Source organism: Poromitra crassiceps, assembly GCF_964638095.1.
Source record: "Poromitra crassiceps genome assembly, chromosome: 3".
In the NCBI taxonomy this organism is placed as follows: Eukaryota; Metazoa; Chordata; class Actinopteri; order Beryciformes; family Melamphaidae; genus Poromitra; species Poromitra crassiceps.
The window spans coordinates 27972131-27989863 of record NC_139625.1 but is presented as its reverse complement, the minus strand read 5'-3'; the positions used below and the strand labels follow the sequence as shown (position 1 = coordinate 27989863).

At 45.8% G+C, this 17733-nt stretch overlaps 1 protein-coding gene across 1 annotated transcript in view; it reads right to left on the bottom strand.

Moving 5' to 3' along the window:
• Positions 1 to 17733, bottom strand: part of btbd7 (BTB (POZ) domain containing 7) — a 33654-nt gene that overhangs the window by 6623 nt on the left and 9298 nt on the right. The window contains exons 2-4 of the mRNA XM_083633621.1: positions 15394 to 15610; positions 9447 to 10577; positions 2008 to 2216 (exon numbers count right to left, since the gene is read on the bottom strand). Of these exons, the coding sequence (XP_083489747.1) occupies positions 2008 to 2216; positions 9447 to 10577; positions 15394 to 15475 (1422 nt within the window). The 5' untranslated portion in view covers positions 15476 to 15610. The remainder of the gene's footprint in view (positions 1 to 2007; positions 2217 to 9446; positions 10578 to 15393; positions 15611 to 17733) is intronic.

Here is a 17733-nt window from a genome sequence, read left to right as displayed (position 1 = left end):
TACACTCACACAGACATTACATTTTAGTCTGTAGCCTGACTGTGGTCTCTGAGACACCCTTGAGTGTCTTCCTCTGAAGATATATTTGTGTACATATTTACTGTCTTGCATACCTTGCCACATTGTTTTATTGGTTTCTAAATTAGCTTTTACCCATCGTTTTCTTTTCTCTTTTTATGTGAGGCATGTTTTTATGATACACGTATTTTAGTTTATGCTATTTGTATACAGTATTCTATTTGTGTATTGATTGTCTGTTATGTAATGTATATTGCTGCCTGGACCCCAGGAAGACTAGCTGGCGTCTTGGCGTCAGCTAATGGGGATCCATTTAAATAAACAAACAAACCATCCCTTCTGATGCCCGAGGAGCTTCACCTCAACCATCCCTTCTGATGCCTGAGGAGCTTCTGATGCCCGAGGAGCTTGGCAGAGCAGATGGCAGCTCAGCTTCTATTACCATTAGGTTCTGGGTTTGAAGGCAATTGCCCCAGGGAACAGTCTCTCTCAACTCTGGAGACCCTGAGTTAGTTACCGTAAATTCCGGACTATAAGGCGCACCGGTCTATAAGCCGCACCTTCAAAGGTGACTAATTTTTTCTTATATAAGCCGCACCGGACTATAAGCCGCGGGTGTTTTGATGTTTAATTACCATATGTAAGGCTTCGTGCACAGAGGGGATTGTCGGGAAAGAGATGGCTGTTTGGGGAAGCTCCCATTTATTAACATTTCAACAAAACAAAAGTCAGGTCACTAATCCCCAGACAAAATCACACATTGTGAGATGCTTAAAAATCACCATCGGCGGGAGCTTTACTCCAGATGCTGTGCAGCCAAGAACACAAGTGAAATTCGTTCTCTCGTGACCTGTGGTTCTCAACGTGATGGACGATTCACCTTTCTTGTTAACAGTCCTAGTGAGAGGCAGGTCGAACGTCAAAGGCACTTCATCCATATTTATGATCTGCTCCGGTCCGATGGAATATTCCTTGATCTTTCTTTGTGTGAATTCGCCGAAGTTTGTAATTTTCTCCTGGTAGTCGGGAGGGAGTTGCTGACACAGTCGTCCGCGCCCTGACGGACAGTCCCTTTCGTCTCGGGTTTGTGCATGATCCTTTGCTGCTGCTGCTGTTGCTGTTCCTGTCTCGCTACTGTCTCAGACATGGCTTTCAGGCTCAATCGCCGCCATCGTCGTAACACAGCCAGTTCTCCATCTTTTGAAGCATGATGTTAGATTACAACGAGCTAGTTGTGTGGCTTAGCCTTCCAAAATGTTGCTGTTAGTTTTTTAGAATGTAATACATAGAATTGGGAATGTTACATTCAATTTCATTCAGACTGTCTTTCAGGCTCAATCGCTGCCTTTTTCCCCCCGGAGCGAGGGAGGAGGGAGGGTGTTTTACCGTAGTGGCTGAGAGAGAGTAGTGGCACAGTGCTCCAATCAGGTCGCGAGGCACATTTTTTGCAACATCATCCAATCAGGGTCTCGCTCTCATAATGTCTGTCTTGCTCTCGTTCTGCCTCATACCAACATCCATAGATTTTGGAGGTTCCCGAGTGGCCGTTTGCTGGAAAAATCCATAGATAAGCCGCACCGTTATATAAGCCGCAGGGGGCAAAAAAGGCCAAAAAACGGGAAAAAAGCCGCGGCTTATAGTCCGGAATTTACGGTACTTAGTTAGTTAGTTAGTGTGTGTGTGTGTGTGTGTGTGTGTGTGTGTGTGTGTGTGTGTGTGTGTGTGTGTGTGTGTGTGTGTGTGTGTGTGTGTGTGTGAGACTTGGAGACAGACACTGTCTTTATGCATTTATGTGTATTTTCACCCAGCATTCACAGGAAACAAGTACAGCACCTGCTGACTTGTGTTAAAATTGCAGAAAGCTGAAAATCGAACTTAGAACAACTACTAAAACAAACAAAAACTCCATGAAACGCGAGCTTTCCAGGTGTGCTTCCGCTTCCTGGGCACGGTGACAACGGTTTGAAAGGTGATGACCGGTTGGCTCACCTGTAGGTAGTCAGACTGGATGGCGTTGAGTAGGTGCTCCTTGCTGAGCTCGTAGAGGACGTCGGAGGAGACCACCTGGCTGAACTCCTCACAGAGGAAGTGCATGGCCTGCCGATGGACCCACTTGGAGCCGTAGGGCTGGGAGCTCCACTTCAGGATGGGGACAAGCGAGTCCAGAGACAGGCTTTCCACCACAATGTCCTCACAGCCTGGGAGAGCCGACAAGACAGACAGGCAATTTAACAACTTATGCCTTGTCCGGATATTCAATTAAATCTCTGCATGGACATTATAGCATAGCCTATAACTGTTAATGTGCAAAAAAAGCAATCTATGATATTAAACTCAGGAATATGTCATAAAAAAAGTTAGAATTGTAGTGTAGAATTTCTACACAATTGAATGATACAACTAATCCAATAAACCACAAGGAGTCGTTCTGAAGGCCCTGCAAGACCATCAGTAGGCAGTGGTTTAACTCTAGAACACACCGAGAGAACAGCAGGCAGTGGTTTAACTCTAGAACACACCGAGAGAACAGCAGGCAGTGGTTTAACTCTAGAACACACTGAGAGAACAGCAGGCAGTGGTTTAACTCTAGAACACACTGAGAGAACAGCAGGCAGTGGTTTAACTCTAGAACACACTGAGATAACAGCAGGCAGTGGTTTAACTCTAGAACACACTGAGAGAACAGCAGGCAGTGGTTTAACTCTAGAACATACTGAGAGAACAGCAGGCAGTGGTTTAACTCTAGAACACACAGAGAACAGCAGGCAGTGGTTTAACTCTAGAACACACAGAGAGAACAGCAGGCAGTGGTTTAACTCTAGAACACACTGAGAGAACAGCAGGCAGTGGTTTAACTCTAGAACACACCGAGAGAACAGCAGGCAGTGGTTTAACTCTAGAACACACCGAGAGAACAGCAGGCAGTGGTTTAACTCTAGAACACACAGAGAGAACAGCAGGCAGTGGTTTAACTCTAGAACACACCGAGAGAACAGCAGGCAGTGGTTTAACTCTAGAACACACAGAGAACAGCAGGCAGTGGTTTAACTCTAGAACACACAGAGAGAACAGCAGGCAGTGGTTTAACTCTAGAACACACAGAGAACAGCAGGCAGTGGTTTAACTCTAGAACACACTGAGAGAACAACAGGCAGTGGTTTAACTCTAGAACACACTGAGAGAACAACAGGCAGTGGTTTAACTCTAGAACACACAGAGAGAACAACAGGCAGTGGTTTAACTCTAGAACACACAGAGAACAGCAGGCAGTGGTTTAACTCTAGAACACACTGAGAGAACAGCAGGCAGTGGTTTAACTCTAGAACACACTGAGAGAACAGCAGGCAGTGGTTTAACTCTAGAACACACTGAGAGAACAACAGGCAGTGGTTTAACTCTAGAACACACTGAGAGAACAGCAGGCAGTGGTTTAACTCTAGAACACACTGAGAGAACAACAGGCAGTGGTTTAACTCTAGAACACACAGAGAGAACAGCAGGCAGTGGTTTAACTCTAGAACACACTGAGAGAACAGCAGGCAGTGGTTTAACTCTAGAACACACCAAGCCACAGAAATGCCTTTGATACTTTCATGTTTCAGTCTCAAGCGACCTCCCCTTCACCATGCTAAGTAAACACAGCAGTCTGAGGAAATGAGCTCCCAGTCCCAGTGTGCACGGACACACACACACACACCTTACAAATGTGAATACACTCGTCTGCACAAATAAAAAATACATTAAAAAAGCACAGAAGGCTTATGAATTATAATATATACCTGCTGCTCTAGCCTTTATCAAAAAACAGGTTAAAAAATCAGACTACACTGGCACTCCAACTCGAAAAACTCATGCAAAGAGGGAACTATTAGAAATGTTGGACAGAATTAAAACAACATCTGACGAACAGATCTGATGAACGTGGTTAGGTCAAACTAAGTCGATCCCTAACAAGCCAGAGTTTCAACGGCTCTGTTGCTCTATGTCTGGCCTCTGATCAAAAATGTGTCAAAGGAAAGTGAGGATGAAGGAGATAGTGTGTCTTCCTGTCCGCCCTGACTGATGTCTAGTCAGAGCAGCTGTGAACGGACGTAGAGGCCTGCCAGTTTTCCCGGCCCGGCCCTGTCCTGTCCATCAGCTCCTGTCCGGGTGAGAGCTGCCAGTAGGAGCGCTCCTCTGGGAATCTCTTATCTTAAAGGAGGAGATCTGAGCTGCCTTTCCGCCCCCAAACCACCACTTTGAACATGATGCACTCTGGGAAATTGGACGCCAGACTCAAGAGCGATGACTCCAGCAATGCTCTCGCTTTTGAATTCGAAGCTTCCTATCCACCACTACGCACACATTTGTGAGACACACACACACACACAAATCAATAATGTACATACACATGTACTTATACATACGCATGCACACATTTAAGATGCATCTCCCCCTTTTGGGGTTCTTTACTTTTAAGAGCAAGTCACAGAAATGCATACACAGTGTTTGAAATGCAGGGTGGAAATCCTGTGTCATTAAGAAGACAGATGACGTTTAAACGTGGACCCGGGCACTTTGCCGTTTTTTAATCTCCCATAAACAGATTGGAAGAGGGAATGGATTCCTCACATCTGCGCCTCCCTTTCTGCTACTTGTCCCTGTGCCGTCTTTCTGCTACTTGTCCCCGCGCCGTCTTTCTGCTACTTGTCCCTGCGCCATCTTTCTGCTACTTGTCCCTGCGCCATCTTTCTAGACACTATTCTTTCTGCTACTTGTCCCCGCGCCGTCTTTCTGCTACTTGTCCCTGCACCATCTTTCTAGACACTATTCTTTCTGCTACTTGTCCCTGTGCCGTCTTTCTGCTACTTGTCCCTGCGCCATCTTTCTGCTACTTGTCCCTGCGCCATCTTTCTAGACACTATTCTTTCTGCTACTTGTCCCTGTGCCGTCTTTCTGCTACTTGTCCCTGCGCCATCTTTCTAGACACTATTCTTTCTGCTACTTGTCCCTGCGCCATCTTTCTAGACACTATTCTTTCTGCTACTTGTCCCTGTGCCGTCTTTCTAGACACTATTCTTTCTGCTACTTGTCCCTGTGCCGTCTTTCTAGACACTATTCTTTCTGCTACTTGTCCCTGCGCCATCTTTCTAGACACTATTCTTTCTGCTACTTGTCCCTGTGCCGTCTTTCTGCTACTTGTCCCTGCGCCATCTTTCTGCTACTTGTCCCTGCGCCATCTTTCTGCTACTTGTCCCTGCGCCATCTTTCTGCTACTTGTCCCTGCGCCATCTTTCTAGACACTATTCTTTCTGCTACTTGTCCCCGCGCCGTCTTTCTGCTACTTGTCCCTGCGCCATCTTTCTAGACACTATTCTTTCTGCTACTTGTCCCCGCGCCGTCTTTCTAGACGCTATTCTTTCTGCTACTTGCCCCTGTGCAGTCTTTCTAGACTCTATTCTTTCTGCTACTTGTCCCTGTGCTTGTAGACTATTATTTCTGCTACTTGTCCCTCCGCGGTCTTTCTAGACTATTCTTTCTGCTACTTGTCCCTGTGCTTGTAGACTATTATTTCTGCTACTTGTCCCTGTGCTGTCTTTGTAGACTATTATTTCTGCTATTTGTGCCTGCGCCGTCTTTCTAGACACTATTCTTTCTGCTACTTGTCCCTGCACTGTCTTTCTGCTACTTGTCCCTGCGCCGTCTTTCTAGACACTATTCTTTCAGATACTTGTCCCTGCGGCGTCTTTCTAGACACTATTCTTTCTGCTACTTGTCCCTGTCTGTGCTGTCTTTGTAGACGATTATTTCTGCTACTTGTCCCCGCGCCGTCTTTCTAGAAACTATTCTTTCTGCTACTTGTCCCTGCGCTGTCTTTCTGCTAGACACTATTCTCTCGCTTGCTTCATCCTTTCACCTTTGTCTCTCTGATCTCTACTCTCTCCTGCAGGCAGGCAGGCAGACACACACACACACACACACACACACACACACAGGAAAGCAGACGGCTCTGTTCCCCATTAGCCCATTAGAATTCACAGCACCAGTCACTCTTTTAAAAACGCGGCACTTTTATTATGAGCTGGAGATTAGAATCAGCATTATATCTAATACTAAAGCCCCCCACACACACACACACACACACACTCCACCCCGCCCCGCCGGGTGGTACACCGCATTCACTGGAGCCTAGCCGACTGACAAGAATATCAACAGGAGTGCTGAAACGGCAACAGCCCGTTCAGCACTCCACCACAGGGGGACGTGTGCTGTTATTATTTGGAGCCCTGTGTTTATGGAACACACGGTGGAGCACGGGCTGCACTCAGGGCCTGTAAACAAGGTGTGATCAGTTGAGGGCCGGGCCTTTATTCAACACAGGGCCAAACACAGAGAAGATAGGCCAAAACAGCAACAGGAAGAGCCGAGCGCCATGTCTCAGGCCACATCCCAAGGCAGCAGATCAGTTGATGGTCTGTCCAGGAACAAATGGAACTCATTTTGCGGAGAGAAAGAAATGTGGTGTGAGCCGGCTGAGTCACTACTTTCTCCTGTGAGTCGAGTGAAAGGGCACTGAAAGCCCTGGTCAGTCAGTGTGCATGGAGGGGGAGGAGCTACTACACTGAAACACACCAACTAGCCATCCATTGCTCTCTGCGGTGCACTTGAAAATGTAATAAGGCTTTTAATATTGGCGGTGTTGGAGTGAGCGGGAGTAATAGAGGGATCTGACACATCGTGGGACTTAATAAGGGGAGAATAAGACTTCAGACGGCGAGGAGGAGGAGGAGGAGGAGGAGGAGGAGAGCATGGCAGATAAGAGGACTTCCTCCGCAGGAGAGCCCTGACATGAGCCTCTCTCTGATGCCTCCTGTGATAACTCAACAGGCACGACGGCTACTGAAATCTCCAGCAGTGGGAAGAGCTCAGGCAAATTCATTTGTCATTTGGAAATCAGCGCAGCCACTGAGCTCATTTGACACTTCAGCAAGTCAGGATTTCACAGCAAAAAAAAGGGTCGTAAGAAAGAGCCCCAAAAAAGGGTAATGACAGGGAGTTCCAGTATAGACAAAGAGAAGAGACTTTGATAGTGACACTGGGTCGACCTCAACCATCTCACCACATTCCACATTGGGCTTTCATGGGAACTGATTAAGAGCTGGGTAGCTCTGCGGGAGAGGGAGGAGAGGGGATAAAAATACCCCGGAGTCTTGCTGAAGGGTGGGGGGGGAAGAGGAGGTGATGGTGTGTTGGGATGACAGTATTTAAGCTGCCTGAGTGACCCTGAGAGTGACAGGTGAGCTGAGGGCTTTGGAGGTGGGGGGGGGGGGGGCGGGGGGGTGCCAGTGTGTAGTGTGCTTTTCACATCATTGGGCAGGTCCTTGCTCTTCAGTCACTTCAGGTGCTCTGCAGAATTCACACCCTGTGCTAGTTGCAGCATTTATGAATGCTCATTACTGTGGAGTGCAGCATCGTGTGCCAGTCACGTTTTTAAAGTCTGCTGTCGGCAGTTTATCCCTACAGCTTCCTGTCTGGCAGCATGTATGGATCCATGCCCATGCTGCTTGTGGCTATATGAAACAAGAGCAGGGGCAAAGGACACGATAAGAGATGTTACAACCTGACCTTGCGTGAAGTCATAAAACCTCTCCGAGTAGTAGACAGATGGGCCATGGTGTATGTGTGAAATAGGCAAGTGCAGCTATTTCATATTCCAAAGCTGAGCCCAAATATCCATGTTTGTGAACGATACACAGCTACAGCTACAACACAGAGAATCTGACCTTTGTGCATAAGACAATAAGCAGTGCTCAAACATGCCACTTTGGAGGAGGTGAGAATGACAACGTGACTCCCTCCTCAGCTCACATCCTGGCTACGAGTGTTGGTGTATTACTGGCACCATTCTACAACTTCCAGAGTGACAGCAGTCCAAAAGACAATCAACTGATGAGAAGATACACCAGTGAGCAAGTGTTGTTGACAGGAGCTGAGCTGCCTGCTGATGGAGACATGGACAAACTCTCCTGCTGCCTAAATCAATCTGTTCCTGGCAGCCACAGTTTTTAACACCCATCATTTACACACTAGCCTGGTCTGCACAGGCATACGCTGAGATTTGGTTTGAAGAGATGGCAGCATGGCACACAACAGGTGCAAGAAAACAAAACACACTATGGAGGGAGCGAGCGAGGCCATCTGGACTCTTGTAATGCATTTAGAAAAATGAGTCACAGGGAAACTGACACTGTCAATATAAAAACAACCTGGAGTGACGATACAGATACAGGCTCCACATGATCACAGCTGACATTGAGGATTCAAGGCTGTATAGAAAAGAAACCTAGTATCATTGAAACACATGCAGTAGACATCATATGGGGCTTCACAGAGAATATGTCTAGCTAATTCTAGCTGACACAACAGTAGCAAGAATATACAGAATAAAGATAACATTTGAACAATTGATAGAGAAATATAGAAATGAAGGTTAGAGCAGAGGAGAGAGCAGGAGAAGGGAGGAGAGCAGGGGGGATGTGAGAGAGTGATGGGGTGGGGAGGGAATGGGAAATGTTGGAGGGTATAGGAGGTGGGGAAGGAGCAAGAGGAGAGAGCAGGAGAGGGGAAGGGGGGGGGGAGCGGGGGGTGTGTGTGGGGGAGAAGAGAGCAGGGGGAGGGAGGAGGTGGGGAGAGAATGGGAAATGTGGGAGAGGAGAGAGCGTATGGAAGAGTATGGGAGTATAGGGGAGTATGGGAGACTATATGGAGAGAACAGGGGAAGGAGGGCTAGCTGACACAACATTAACAAATTACAGTAGTAATAATAACACATCGAACAATTATATGATAGAGAAATATAGACACACATCTTGCAAACGGACATATGTCGATTTCTTAGCAACCAAACTATGCCTAATTTAATTGGCTGCAAGCCTTTAGTAGTGAGTCCCTTTGCCAAATAAACACATGTTCACATATAGAGCTTATGGGTGCCTCGCTTTAGGGAAGAATGGGTGCCATGCTTTAAATAGTGGCGGAATATTGGAGGGGATAGAATGGGTGCCATGCTTTGGAGTAGAATGTGTACTATGCTTTAGAGTAGTGGGGGAAGGGGGGAAGAGGAGAGAGCAGGAGAGTGGAGGAGGGAGGGAGAGCGGGGGGATGTGGGGGAGGAGAGGGCAGGGAGAGGGAGGAGGTGGGGAGAAAATGGGAAATGTGGGGGAGGAGAGAACAGAGAAAGAGAGGTGGGAGGGTGCAGGGGAGGGAGAGCAGGGGGAATGTGAGAGAGGGGAGAGCAGGAAGTGGCAGGGAATGTGGAAAGGTTGGGGAGAAGGAGAAGGAGCAGAGGAGGGGGGAAAGAGGAGAGAGCAGGAGAAGGGATAATATGCTGTGTGTGTGTGTGTGTGTGTGTGTGTGTGTGTGTGTGTTCATGTTCCTGTATCCTTTACCTTGAGCCAGCATGCTGAACTCCAGGAAGAGAGCTATGTGGTAGAGTTCCATGGCCTCCTCGGTGCGCGTGCTGGCCCCGCGGCCCCCGGACACCAAGGCCTGCACCTCCCCCAGGCTGCCAGCAGAGGGGCTGCCCCGCAGCACCAGGCCCAGCTCCACTGCGTCTGTGTACATGCAGTGCAGAATGACCTGCACGTACTTCCGTGGGATGATGGACTCATCCAGCACGATGCGGGTGGGAGTCTGCAGTGTGCGCTCCGTCATCTCCTCCCCTGTGCGGATACGCCTCTGCAGAAGGTTCCTGAAGAAAGGAGAGCGGGCGGAGAGCACGGCTTTGTGGGCCCTCAGGTCCTCGTCTGGGGTCCCCGGCCCCACTCCTGAGACCCCCGCCGGTGCCACGGCCCCTCTTTCATTGCAGCTCTCCACCATCTCGGAGTCTGAGGAGAAGCTGAGCAGGGCATCATAGTAACACATGTAGTCAAACAAGCCCCTCATATCCGCCTCCAGGGAGTTGGGTGTACCAAACTCCTCGCTCAGCTGCACCAGTACGTCCACATTCTGCAGCCGGGTGTCCTCCGCTCCGCCCACCCCAAACTCCCCTGTGTACAAGTAGTGAAGTAGGGCAGAGAACATGGGCACATCGATGCCAGCCGTCTCAATGTCCATGAGGACCTCTGCTCCATAGCCGGGGGATGAAGACAGCAGGGTCTTGAAGAAGGGGCAGCGGGCAGCCAGGATGGCCCGGTGCGCCGGGAAGCAAGTATCCTGGAAGATGAGGTCGACGTCAGTGCAGTACTTGTGCTGGTAGAGGGTGGCCAGATTGCGCTGCAGGCTGGGCGCCTCGGCACGTGCCAGGCTGGCCTGGAAGCTCAGCTCCTTGAGGGCGGCCGTGCCCTCAAACTCCTCCACTAGGGCATTGGCGTCGCGAACGTCCCACCCTGACAGGAGCTCCCGCATCTGCCTGGCGTGGTCGGCCGAGCGGCTGGACTTCCTCCGTTTGATGAACCTCCGCTTAAGCGTGGCCAGACCCAGGCTCTTCTTCTTCCTATCTGCGGGCCGCTCATGGCCGTGCTCCAGGCTGTACAACTTAGACTCCCAGCCATAGCCCTGCTGAGAGTAGGACGAGGTACCTGGAATGAACACACATGCACAAATGCAGGTTAGCTTCATTAGATATCAAATCAAAAATCCTACATAATACACAATCATACACAATCATACACATCAACATACCATATAGCATATACATAGCATGTTTTCATAATTACATAACTATGATATTTTTCATAGCAATTTCCTAAACAAGTCTTCTCCTGTCCAGACATGAATTTCTTAACATAACTTCAATTTGACTGGTGTTTAGTCTGGAGGGCAAGCTGCTAGAAACACAATCTGTCTCAACCACCCTGTGGTGAGGCCAGCACAGTCAGGCCAAACACCTACTATCCTAACCTGGCTAGTGGCTACCAAAGCCTTTCGACCGAATTCAACAGAAAGAAAACGGATCAGAGATCATTCTAATTTTGTTTTTGTTTTAGACCACAGTGTGGTGCATCAGCACAGCCCAATTAGCTCAAAGACTTTGTCCTGCTTTGTACTACTCAATGAACTTCAGTCTATTTCGCATATAGAGCCCAAATCAATTAGACTCAATAGCAGTCATCTCTGGCATGAGAGAAGGGACTCGTACGTCAGAGAAAGCTCTGCCAAAGAGATCCTCTGCCTGCCCTTCTCTGAACATCCATCGCTGTGACCCACATAGTCATCATTCTAATAGTGTGAATCATCTTTGGCCTGGGCCGGCTCGGCCAAGCAACTCTCCAGCTTAGAGCAAACCTCAGAGGGAGAGGAACACAATTAAGATGGGCTCTTTTGTTCAACAGGTATTCATTAAAATGCACATCCACCTCTGAAACAGTTGTCAAACCTCCCGGCATTGAGGGGCGCAGGCCAAAATGTAACATCAGCAGTGGGCCATGAAACAGAAGGATTCCAGTGATACTGATAATTTAGTAGTACCCTACCCATTAAGCTTCCTAATATGCCTTGTAAAGCGCCCGTTAGTTATCAGTTATTACAACCAATGAATAAAACTCCAATATACACTATATCGTACAGCATGGGCTCGAACCATCGCAAAAAATAATTTCAAGTGTCTTGAAGTCAGTGTAAAGTGTCTCAAATTCTAAATGTTATAATTTTCCTTTGTTATTGTCATCTATAGTGGGGGGGGGGGGTGTTTGTTTAAAAACACACAATTTGATTAGGAAATGATTGTATCTATTAAAATATATGCTTTGATAAAACAAATGTAACTCAATTTGTAACTTGTGTTACTTGACAAAGTAATTGGTATAATATGACTGAAATCCTATTGGTAATAAGTTACATTACTGAGTTACTGCTAAAAGTAATATATTACAGGTAATATGTTACTTTTGTAATGAGTTACCCCCAACACTGACTGTAGGTAGGCGAGTGACCAACACACAAACCCCGTCTGTCAATGTCTGTTCAGTGCACACAGGTACATGATCATCTCTAACATGCAGGCTACAGTCCACTATTCTCTTCTCAATGTAACAACAACACTGCTCAAACTCAAGTGAATGCAAATCATGGTATCTTATCGTAGCTGCAATGCCATGAAATAAAAATAAGGACATCATTTGTGATAAGCTGCGACCAGTTTGGTGCTAAGTTGACTCATTCGGGTTTAGAACCCAGGACCTCCTGCTCTTTACCAACCCAAAGTTTCGGTACTGTCCCTAGGTCTGACCAACCGACCAAGTGAGCTAGCGACTTATACTAGCTGTTGGTCACACTCACAGGCTCAGCTATCTACCAGTAAGATGGTCACAGGGACAAACAACCATTGTGACATCAAATTAGCTCTCATTCCAACTGGTAGTGAGCAGACAAAATAAAAAGCTTTGTTATATCAGGGTTCCTACACCTTCCTAAACCTCAAATTCAAGGACTTTTCAAGGACGTTCCACTCCAGGCCCACTTCTCTCAAATGTAAGGACGTCACCCAACACGGCATCGTTTGAGACAGATCAAGGTTCATTACTGTAACAACACTCACTGAGAATGTGTATAATGAACTAGCATGACTTCACAGAAGCTCACAGACAACTAGAGAGAGAGAGGCTTGAATGTGTGAACACTTCTCAACTGTGCCATGTTAAACCTATTAAAATATCAAAGGAACTTCAATTTCGATTGCACAAAGTGAAAGTATATAAATTCAAGCACTTTCAATGACCCATTTCTATTTTCAAAAACTTTCAAGGCCTCGACTTTGTTTCTTCTCAAATTCAAACTTTCAAGGAATTCAAGGACCTGTGGGAACCCTGTGTATAATGACATCACAAGTTACCAAGCACATAAGAATGACAACAACCCACTACATCTTGGACACCTGGTTCTGTGTTAATAATCTGTCAGTCCTGATAATCCAAAATATCCACCTGGGAGAGACAAGGAAAACCACTCCAGTGCTTTTTCATGCATTAGTGTCAGCTGTACACGTCAGTGGAGCTAGTCCACTAGCCCTCGTGTACAGCAGTTGTCATGGAAGCAGCTTAATCTGATACTGCTGAAAGTAGCAGTGTGGCCATGCTGGCCCCCCACTGTGCCTTCATCCAAACAAAGATGCCACATCATTAGAACATGGTGGCATGCGATGGTGCAGGCTGTTACAGGGATTAGCCAGGAGGTGGCGTACACACAAGGCTAAGGGAAATGACCCCGTGAATTTAGAGGTAATGCTGTCGTTGTGTTTTTACTTGTTTGGGAAAAATGAACTAAGGTATCTTCTACTGAGGCTGAGGCCTACTTACTGATACTGACCAGCTGCATATGATGTGTGATCAGTCACTTTGAAGGAAACCTTTATAGGGGGATAAACAGTACTACGTCAAAAACCGAGTATATGGCTGGAGCGCTTAAGGGTGTGCCATGCCCCATAGAACAGGCGACCAATGGTGTAACTCCATCACTCACTCAGTCAGTCAGTCAGCCAGTGACAGACATACACGTTTATAGGGCTGGCCCCGCCTATAGGTCTGGCCCCGCCATTGCGGTCCAGCCAAAAAGTAGTACAGGGACAAATTGGACTCAAGGGGCAAGTTGCTGCTCTAACGGAGAACAATTTCGCAGGCAGCCACTCAGAAATGGCTATCAATAACATTTGAGGCCTCCAGTGAGCACTAATAAAGGAGGGATTGATGCTATGGAGTCTGAATCTGGAATTAGCAACATAGACAGCTGGATGCATGATTGAGCAGCTCCCAGTGAGAAGTGCCAGAGAAAATAAAAATCTAATGCAATACAGCTTGAACACTTCCAGGCAAGCAAAGTAGACCCACGCCACATTCATTCCAGACGTGAGGGGAAACAATCATATTTTGACTGACAGTGAGTCTTGTAAAATGATCAACTCCTAATTGAAAATACAGAATCGTCAATGAGAGCTGACTTTAAAGGGTGCAACTAACGGCAATAAAGTCACTTAAGCCACAGTCTAAAGAGATGTACCTATAAAAGTCACGTAAGCCACAGTATAAAGAGACATACCTATAAAAGTCACGTAAGCCACAGTATAAAGAGACATACCTATAAAAGTCACGTAAGCCACAGTCTAAAGAGATGTACCTATAAAAGTCACGTAAGCCACAGTATAAAGAGACGTACCTATAAAAGTCACTTAAGCCACAGTATAAAGAGACGTACCTATAAAAGTCACGTAAGCCACAGTATAAAGAGACGTACCTATAAAAGTCACTTAAGCCACAGTATAAAGAGACATACCTATAAAAGTCACTTAAGCCACAGTATAAGGAGACGTACCTATAAAAGTCACTTAAGCCACAGTATAAAGAGATGTACCTATAAAAGTCACTTAAGCCACAGTATAAAGAGACGTACCTATAAAAGTCACTTAAGCCACAGTATAAGGAGACGTACCTATAAAAGTCACTTAAGCCACAGTATAAAGAGACGTACCTATAAAAGTAACTTAAGCCAGAGTATAAAGAGACGTACCTATAAAAGTCACTTAAGCCACAGTATAAAGAGACGTACCTATAAAAGTCACTTAAGCCACAGTATAAAGAGACATACCTATAAAAGTCACTTAAGCCACAGTATAAAGAGACATACCTATAAAAGTCACTTAAGCCACAGTATAAAGAGACATACCTATAAAAGTCACTTAAGCCAGAGTATAAAGAGACGTACCTATAAAAGTCACTTAAGCCACAGTATAAAGAGACGTACCTATAAAAGTAACTTAAGCCAGAGTATAAAGAGACGTACCTATAAAAGTCACTTAAGCCACAGTATAAAGAGACGTACCTATAAAAGTAACTTAAGCCAGAGTATAAAGAGACGTACCTATAAAAGTCACTTAAGCCACAGTATAAAGAGACATACCTATAAAAGTCACTTCAGCCACAGTATAAAGAGACATACCTATAAAAGTCACTTAAGCCACAGTATAAAGAGACATACCTATAAAAGTCACTTAAGCCACAGTATAAAGAGACATACCTATAAAAGTCACTTAAGCCACAGTATAAAGAGACATACCTATAAAAGTCACTTAAGCCACAGTATAAAGAGATGTACCTATAAAAGTCACTTAAGCCACAGTATAAAGAGACGTACCTATAAAAGTCACTTAAGCCACAGTATAAAGAGACATACCTATAAAAGTCACTTAAGCCACAGTATAAAGAGATGTACCTATAAAAGTCACTTAAGCCACAGTATAAAGAGACATACCTATAAAAGTCACTTAAGCCACAGTATAAAGAGACATACCTATAAAAGTCACTTAAGCCACAGTATAAAGAGACATACCTATAAAAGTCACTTAAGCCACAGTATAAAGAGACATACCTATAAAAGTCACTTAAGCCACAGTATAAAGAGACGTACCTATAAAAGTCTGCTGCGCCTGTGCATTTCCCCCGATACGAGGGGAACATGAGTGTGGATAGCTGGATCCATTGGCACCCATCCTCAGTCTCTTCACTTGCTGTATGGGGGTCCCCCCTCCTGCTGAGTCATTCTGCTCAGGCAAAGTAGCCCTCTCAGTGGGTCAGGCACGGGTCCTCTGAAGCCTCCTCAGAGCTCCAGCCCCACCCTGCCATACCTGGGAGGAGGGAGATGAAAGGAAAAGGTCACTGAGTGATTGGATTTTAAATGTTGCTGAGTAACACCTCACAGGGATTAGGACATGATGACATCACTTTGTTTGGACTCTGCCACCGATAATGAACGACCAGGGGTGTTGGTGGTGAGGAAAGTGAATGTAGGGACATCTATCATGATCTATCACATTATTGTTTCAGCCACACTGAGTTTTCAATACAAACATGAGTTGGAGCTTCCTTGGCATTTTCAGAGATTTGAAATAGTGGAAATGTTGTTTGGAGAGCTGTTTTAGTGTGACATTCCTCATCTGAAGACTGTGTGTTTGGGCTCCTACAATCCTCCATGGCGACTTAAGTTAACAGAGACTTCCTCTGCCTGGCCCTCAGGAAACGCTGACTGGCAGTCAACAACAAATCTAATGCAGATGTACGGTGATTCGAGGAGGGAGGCACGACCCACTCTGCCTGCCTTGCTCCCAGCCCAAATCCCACACCACATTTTCTCTCCACCCCGAGCTCTAGTCTGACCCTCAAACCTGCCATAGCCTGCCTTACCCCGCTTAATCGGACTCTTGGCTGCTGAGTTTAACACAACTGTTTAGCGATCTTCAGTTCTGAAACGCTAGTTGCTACGTGCATGCAGGGAGAGCTTAACCTAGGCTAAGCCGGATTATGGCATGATTTGTAATTCTGAGGCAAAAACCATGATATTGCTCCTGCCTTAAAAATCCATTGCAATGACTTTAATTTAGGGATGCACTGATATCAACATTTTGGCCGATAACCGATATTAACATTGCTGTTATGGCCGATAGCGGATATTTACAGATGTCGATATGATCTGTATAAAAACACATTTCTATGATAATCAAATTTTGTACAAACTGAAAAACACATGTAAACAGTGTGAATTTGAAAAAGTAATGCATTTCTTAAATTTTCTTTATTTCCAAAACATTTGGAAAATCCCATGAATCATAGATTTACCGCATTGTCAAAGTGAAAATTTTGGTCAATACGATAATCATTATTAACATTGTAACATCGGACCGATGCCGATATGTTAAAGAATGACTAACATCGGTCGATACCGATATGATTGCCGATATATCGTGCGTCCCTACTCCCTACTAGCACTAGCAGCACTCTTTTGTTGGCCATCATCTACAAAGCAAAAGCATCCAACATTCACAGTACAATTGGTGCTAAAGTACCCTCCCCCCCTCAAAATACTACTGTAGAAATCATGAATGAAATGTTTGGAATATTTTAAATGCCACATGTCAAATGCCATGCTAAACAGAAAGTACAAGCAAAGGGTCTCTCTCCCACCTTCTGTCTCACAGACTTGTTCCCTTGGTGCTTGCCCACCTTGTCCACTTAACTTTATTAGTCTGATGTAACAGTGATGTTTCTTCCAGTCATGTGTGTAACTAAAGTAGGCTATATATAGGCCGCAACTGACATTTCATTTAACAAGCCCATACCATATAAATTAGAGGCTATCAGCTAACTTAACATAACAGCAAACTATTACACTCTCATTTGATTATGACTGAAGTCCATCACTAGGCTACTTTTCAAACTTTGCCTCTCTATTCAGTTCATATCGACACAGATCCAACGATCCAACTATGCACTGCATCAGCTGTAACGAATTGCAGTTGTTGTAGTTCATTAAAAGCAGCCCTCAGACTCGTTCGACCGTGGTCGTCTCAAGACTTCACTAATGAAAGAGTCCTCCCATGCCCTAGCCAAAATTATTTTGGAAATCTGTGTCGGGCATTAAGCTCACCTTATTTCTGCACTTTGATCGGCTAGTTCTCTGGAACCAGAGTCCAGACGCATGCGCACTGGCATCATTTGGTGATACTGCTGGTAAAACTAATGTAGAGGTTCTGGGCTAGTGCATGTTAAACGTTTCCACTGATTGTACCCTTTTGGGCCTTTTTTCAAAAGGCTGTTGGCAATTTGAGCAATGTGTCACATCTGCCATCTTTCTGACTATCTTTGCTGTCACGCGTTCTGGGCTGTGGCTGTGGCTAAAATGCATTGTAAAATGAGTGTGCATGCATCTGGACTCTGGTTCCAGACAACTAGCCGATTCTCGTCAAACTTTGTC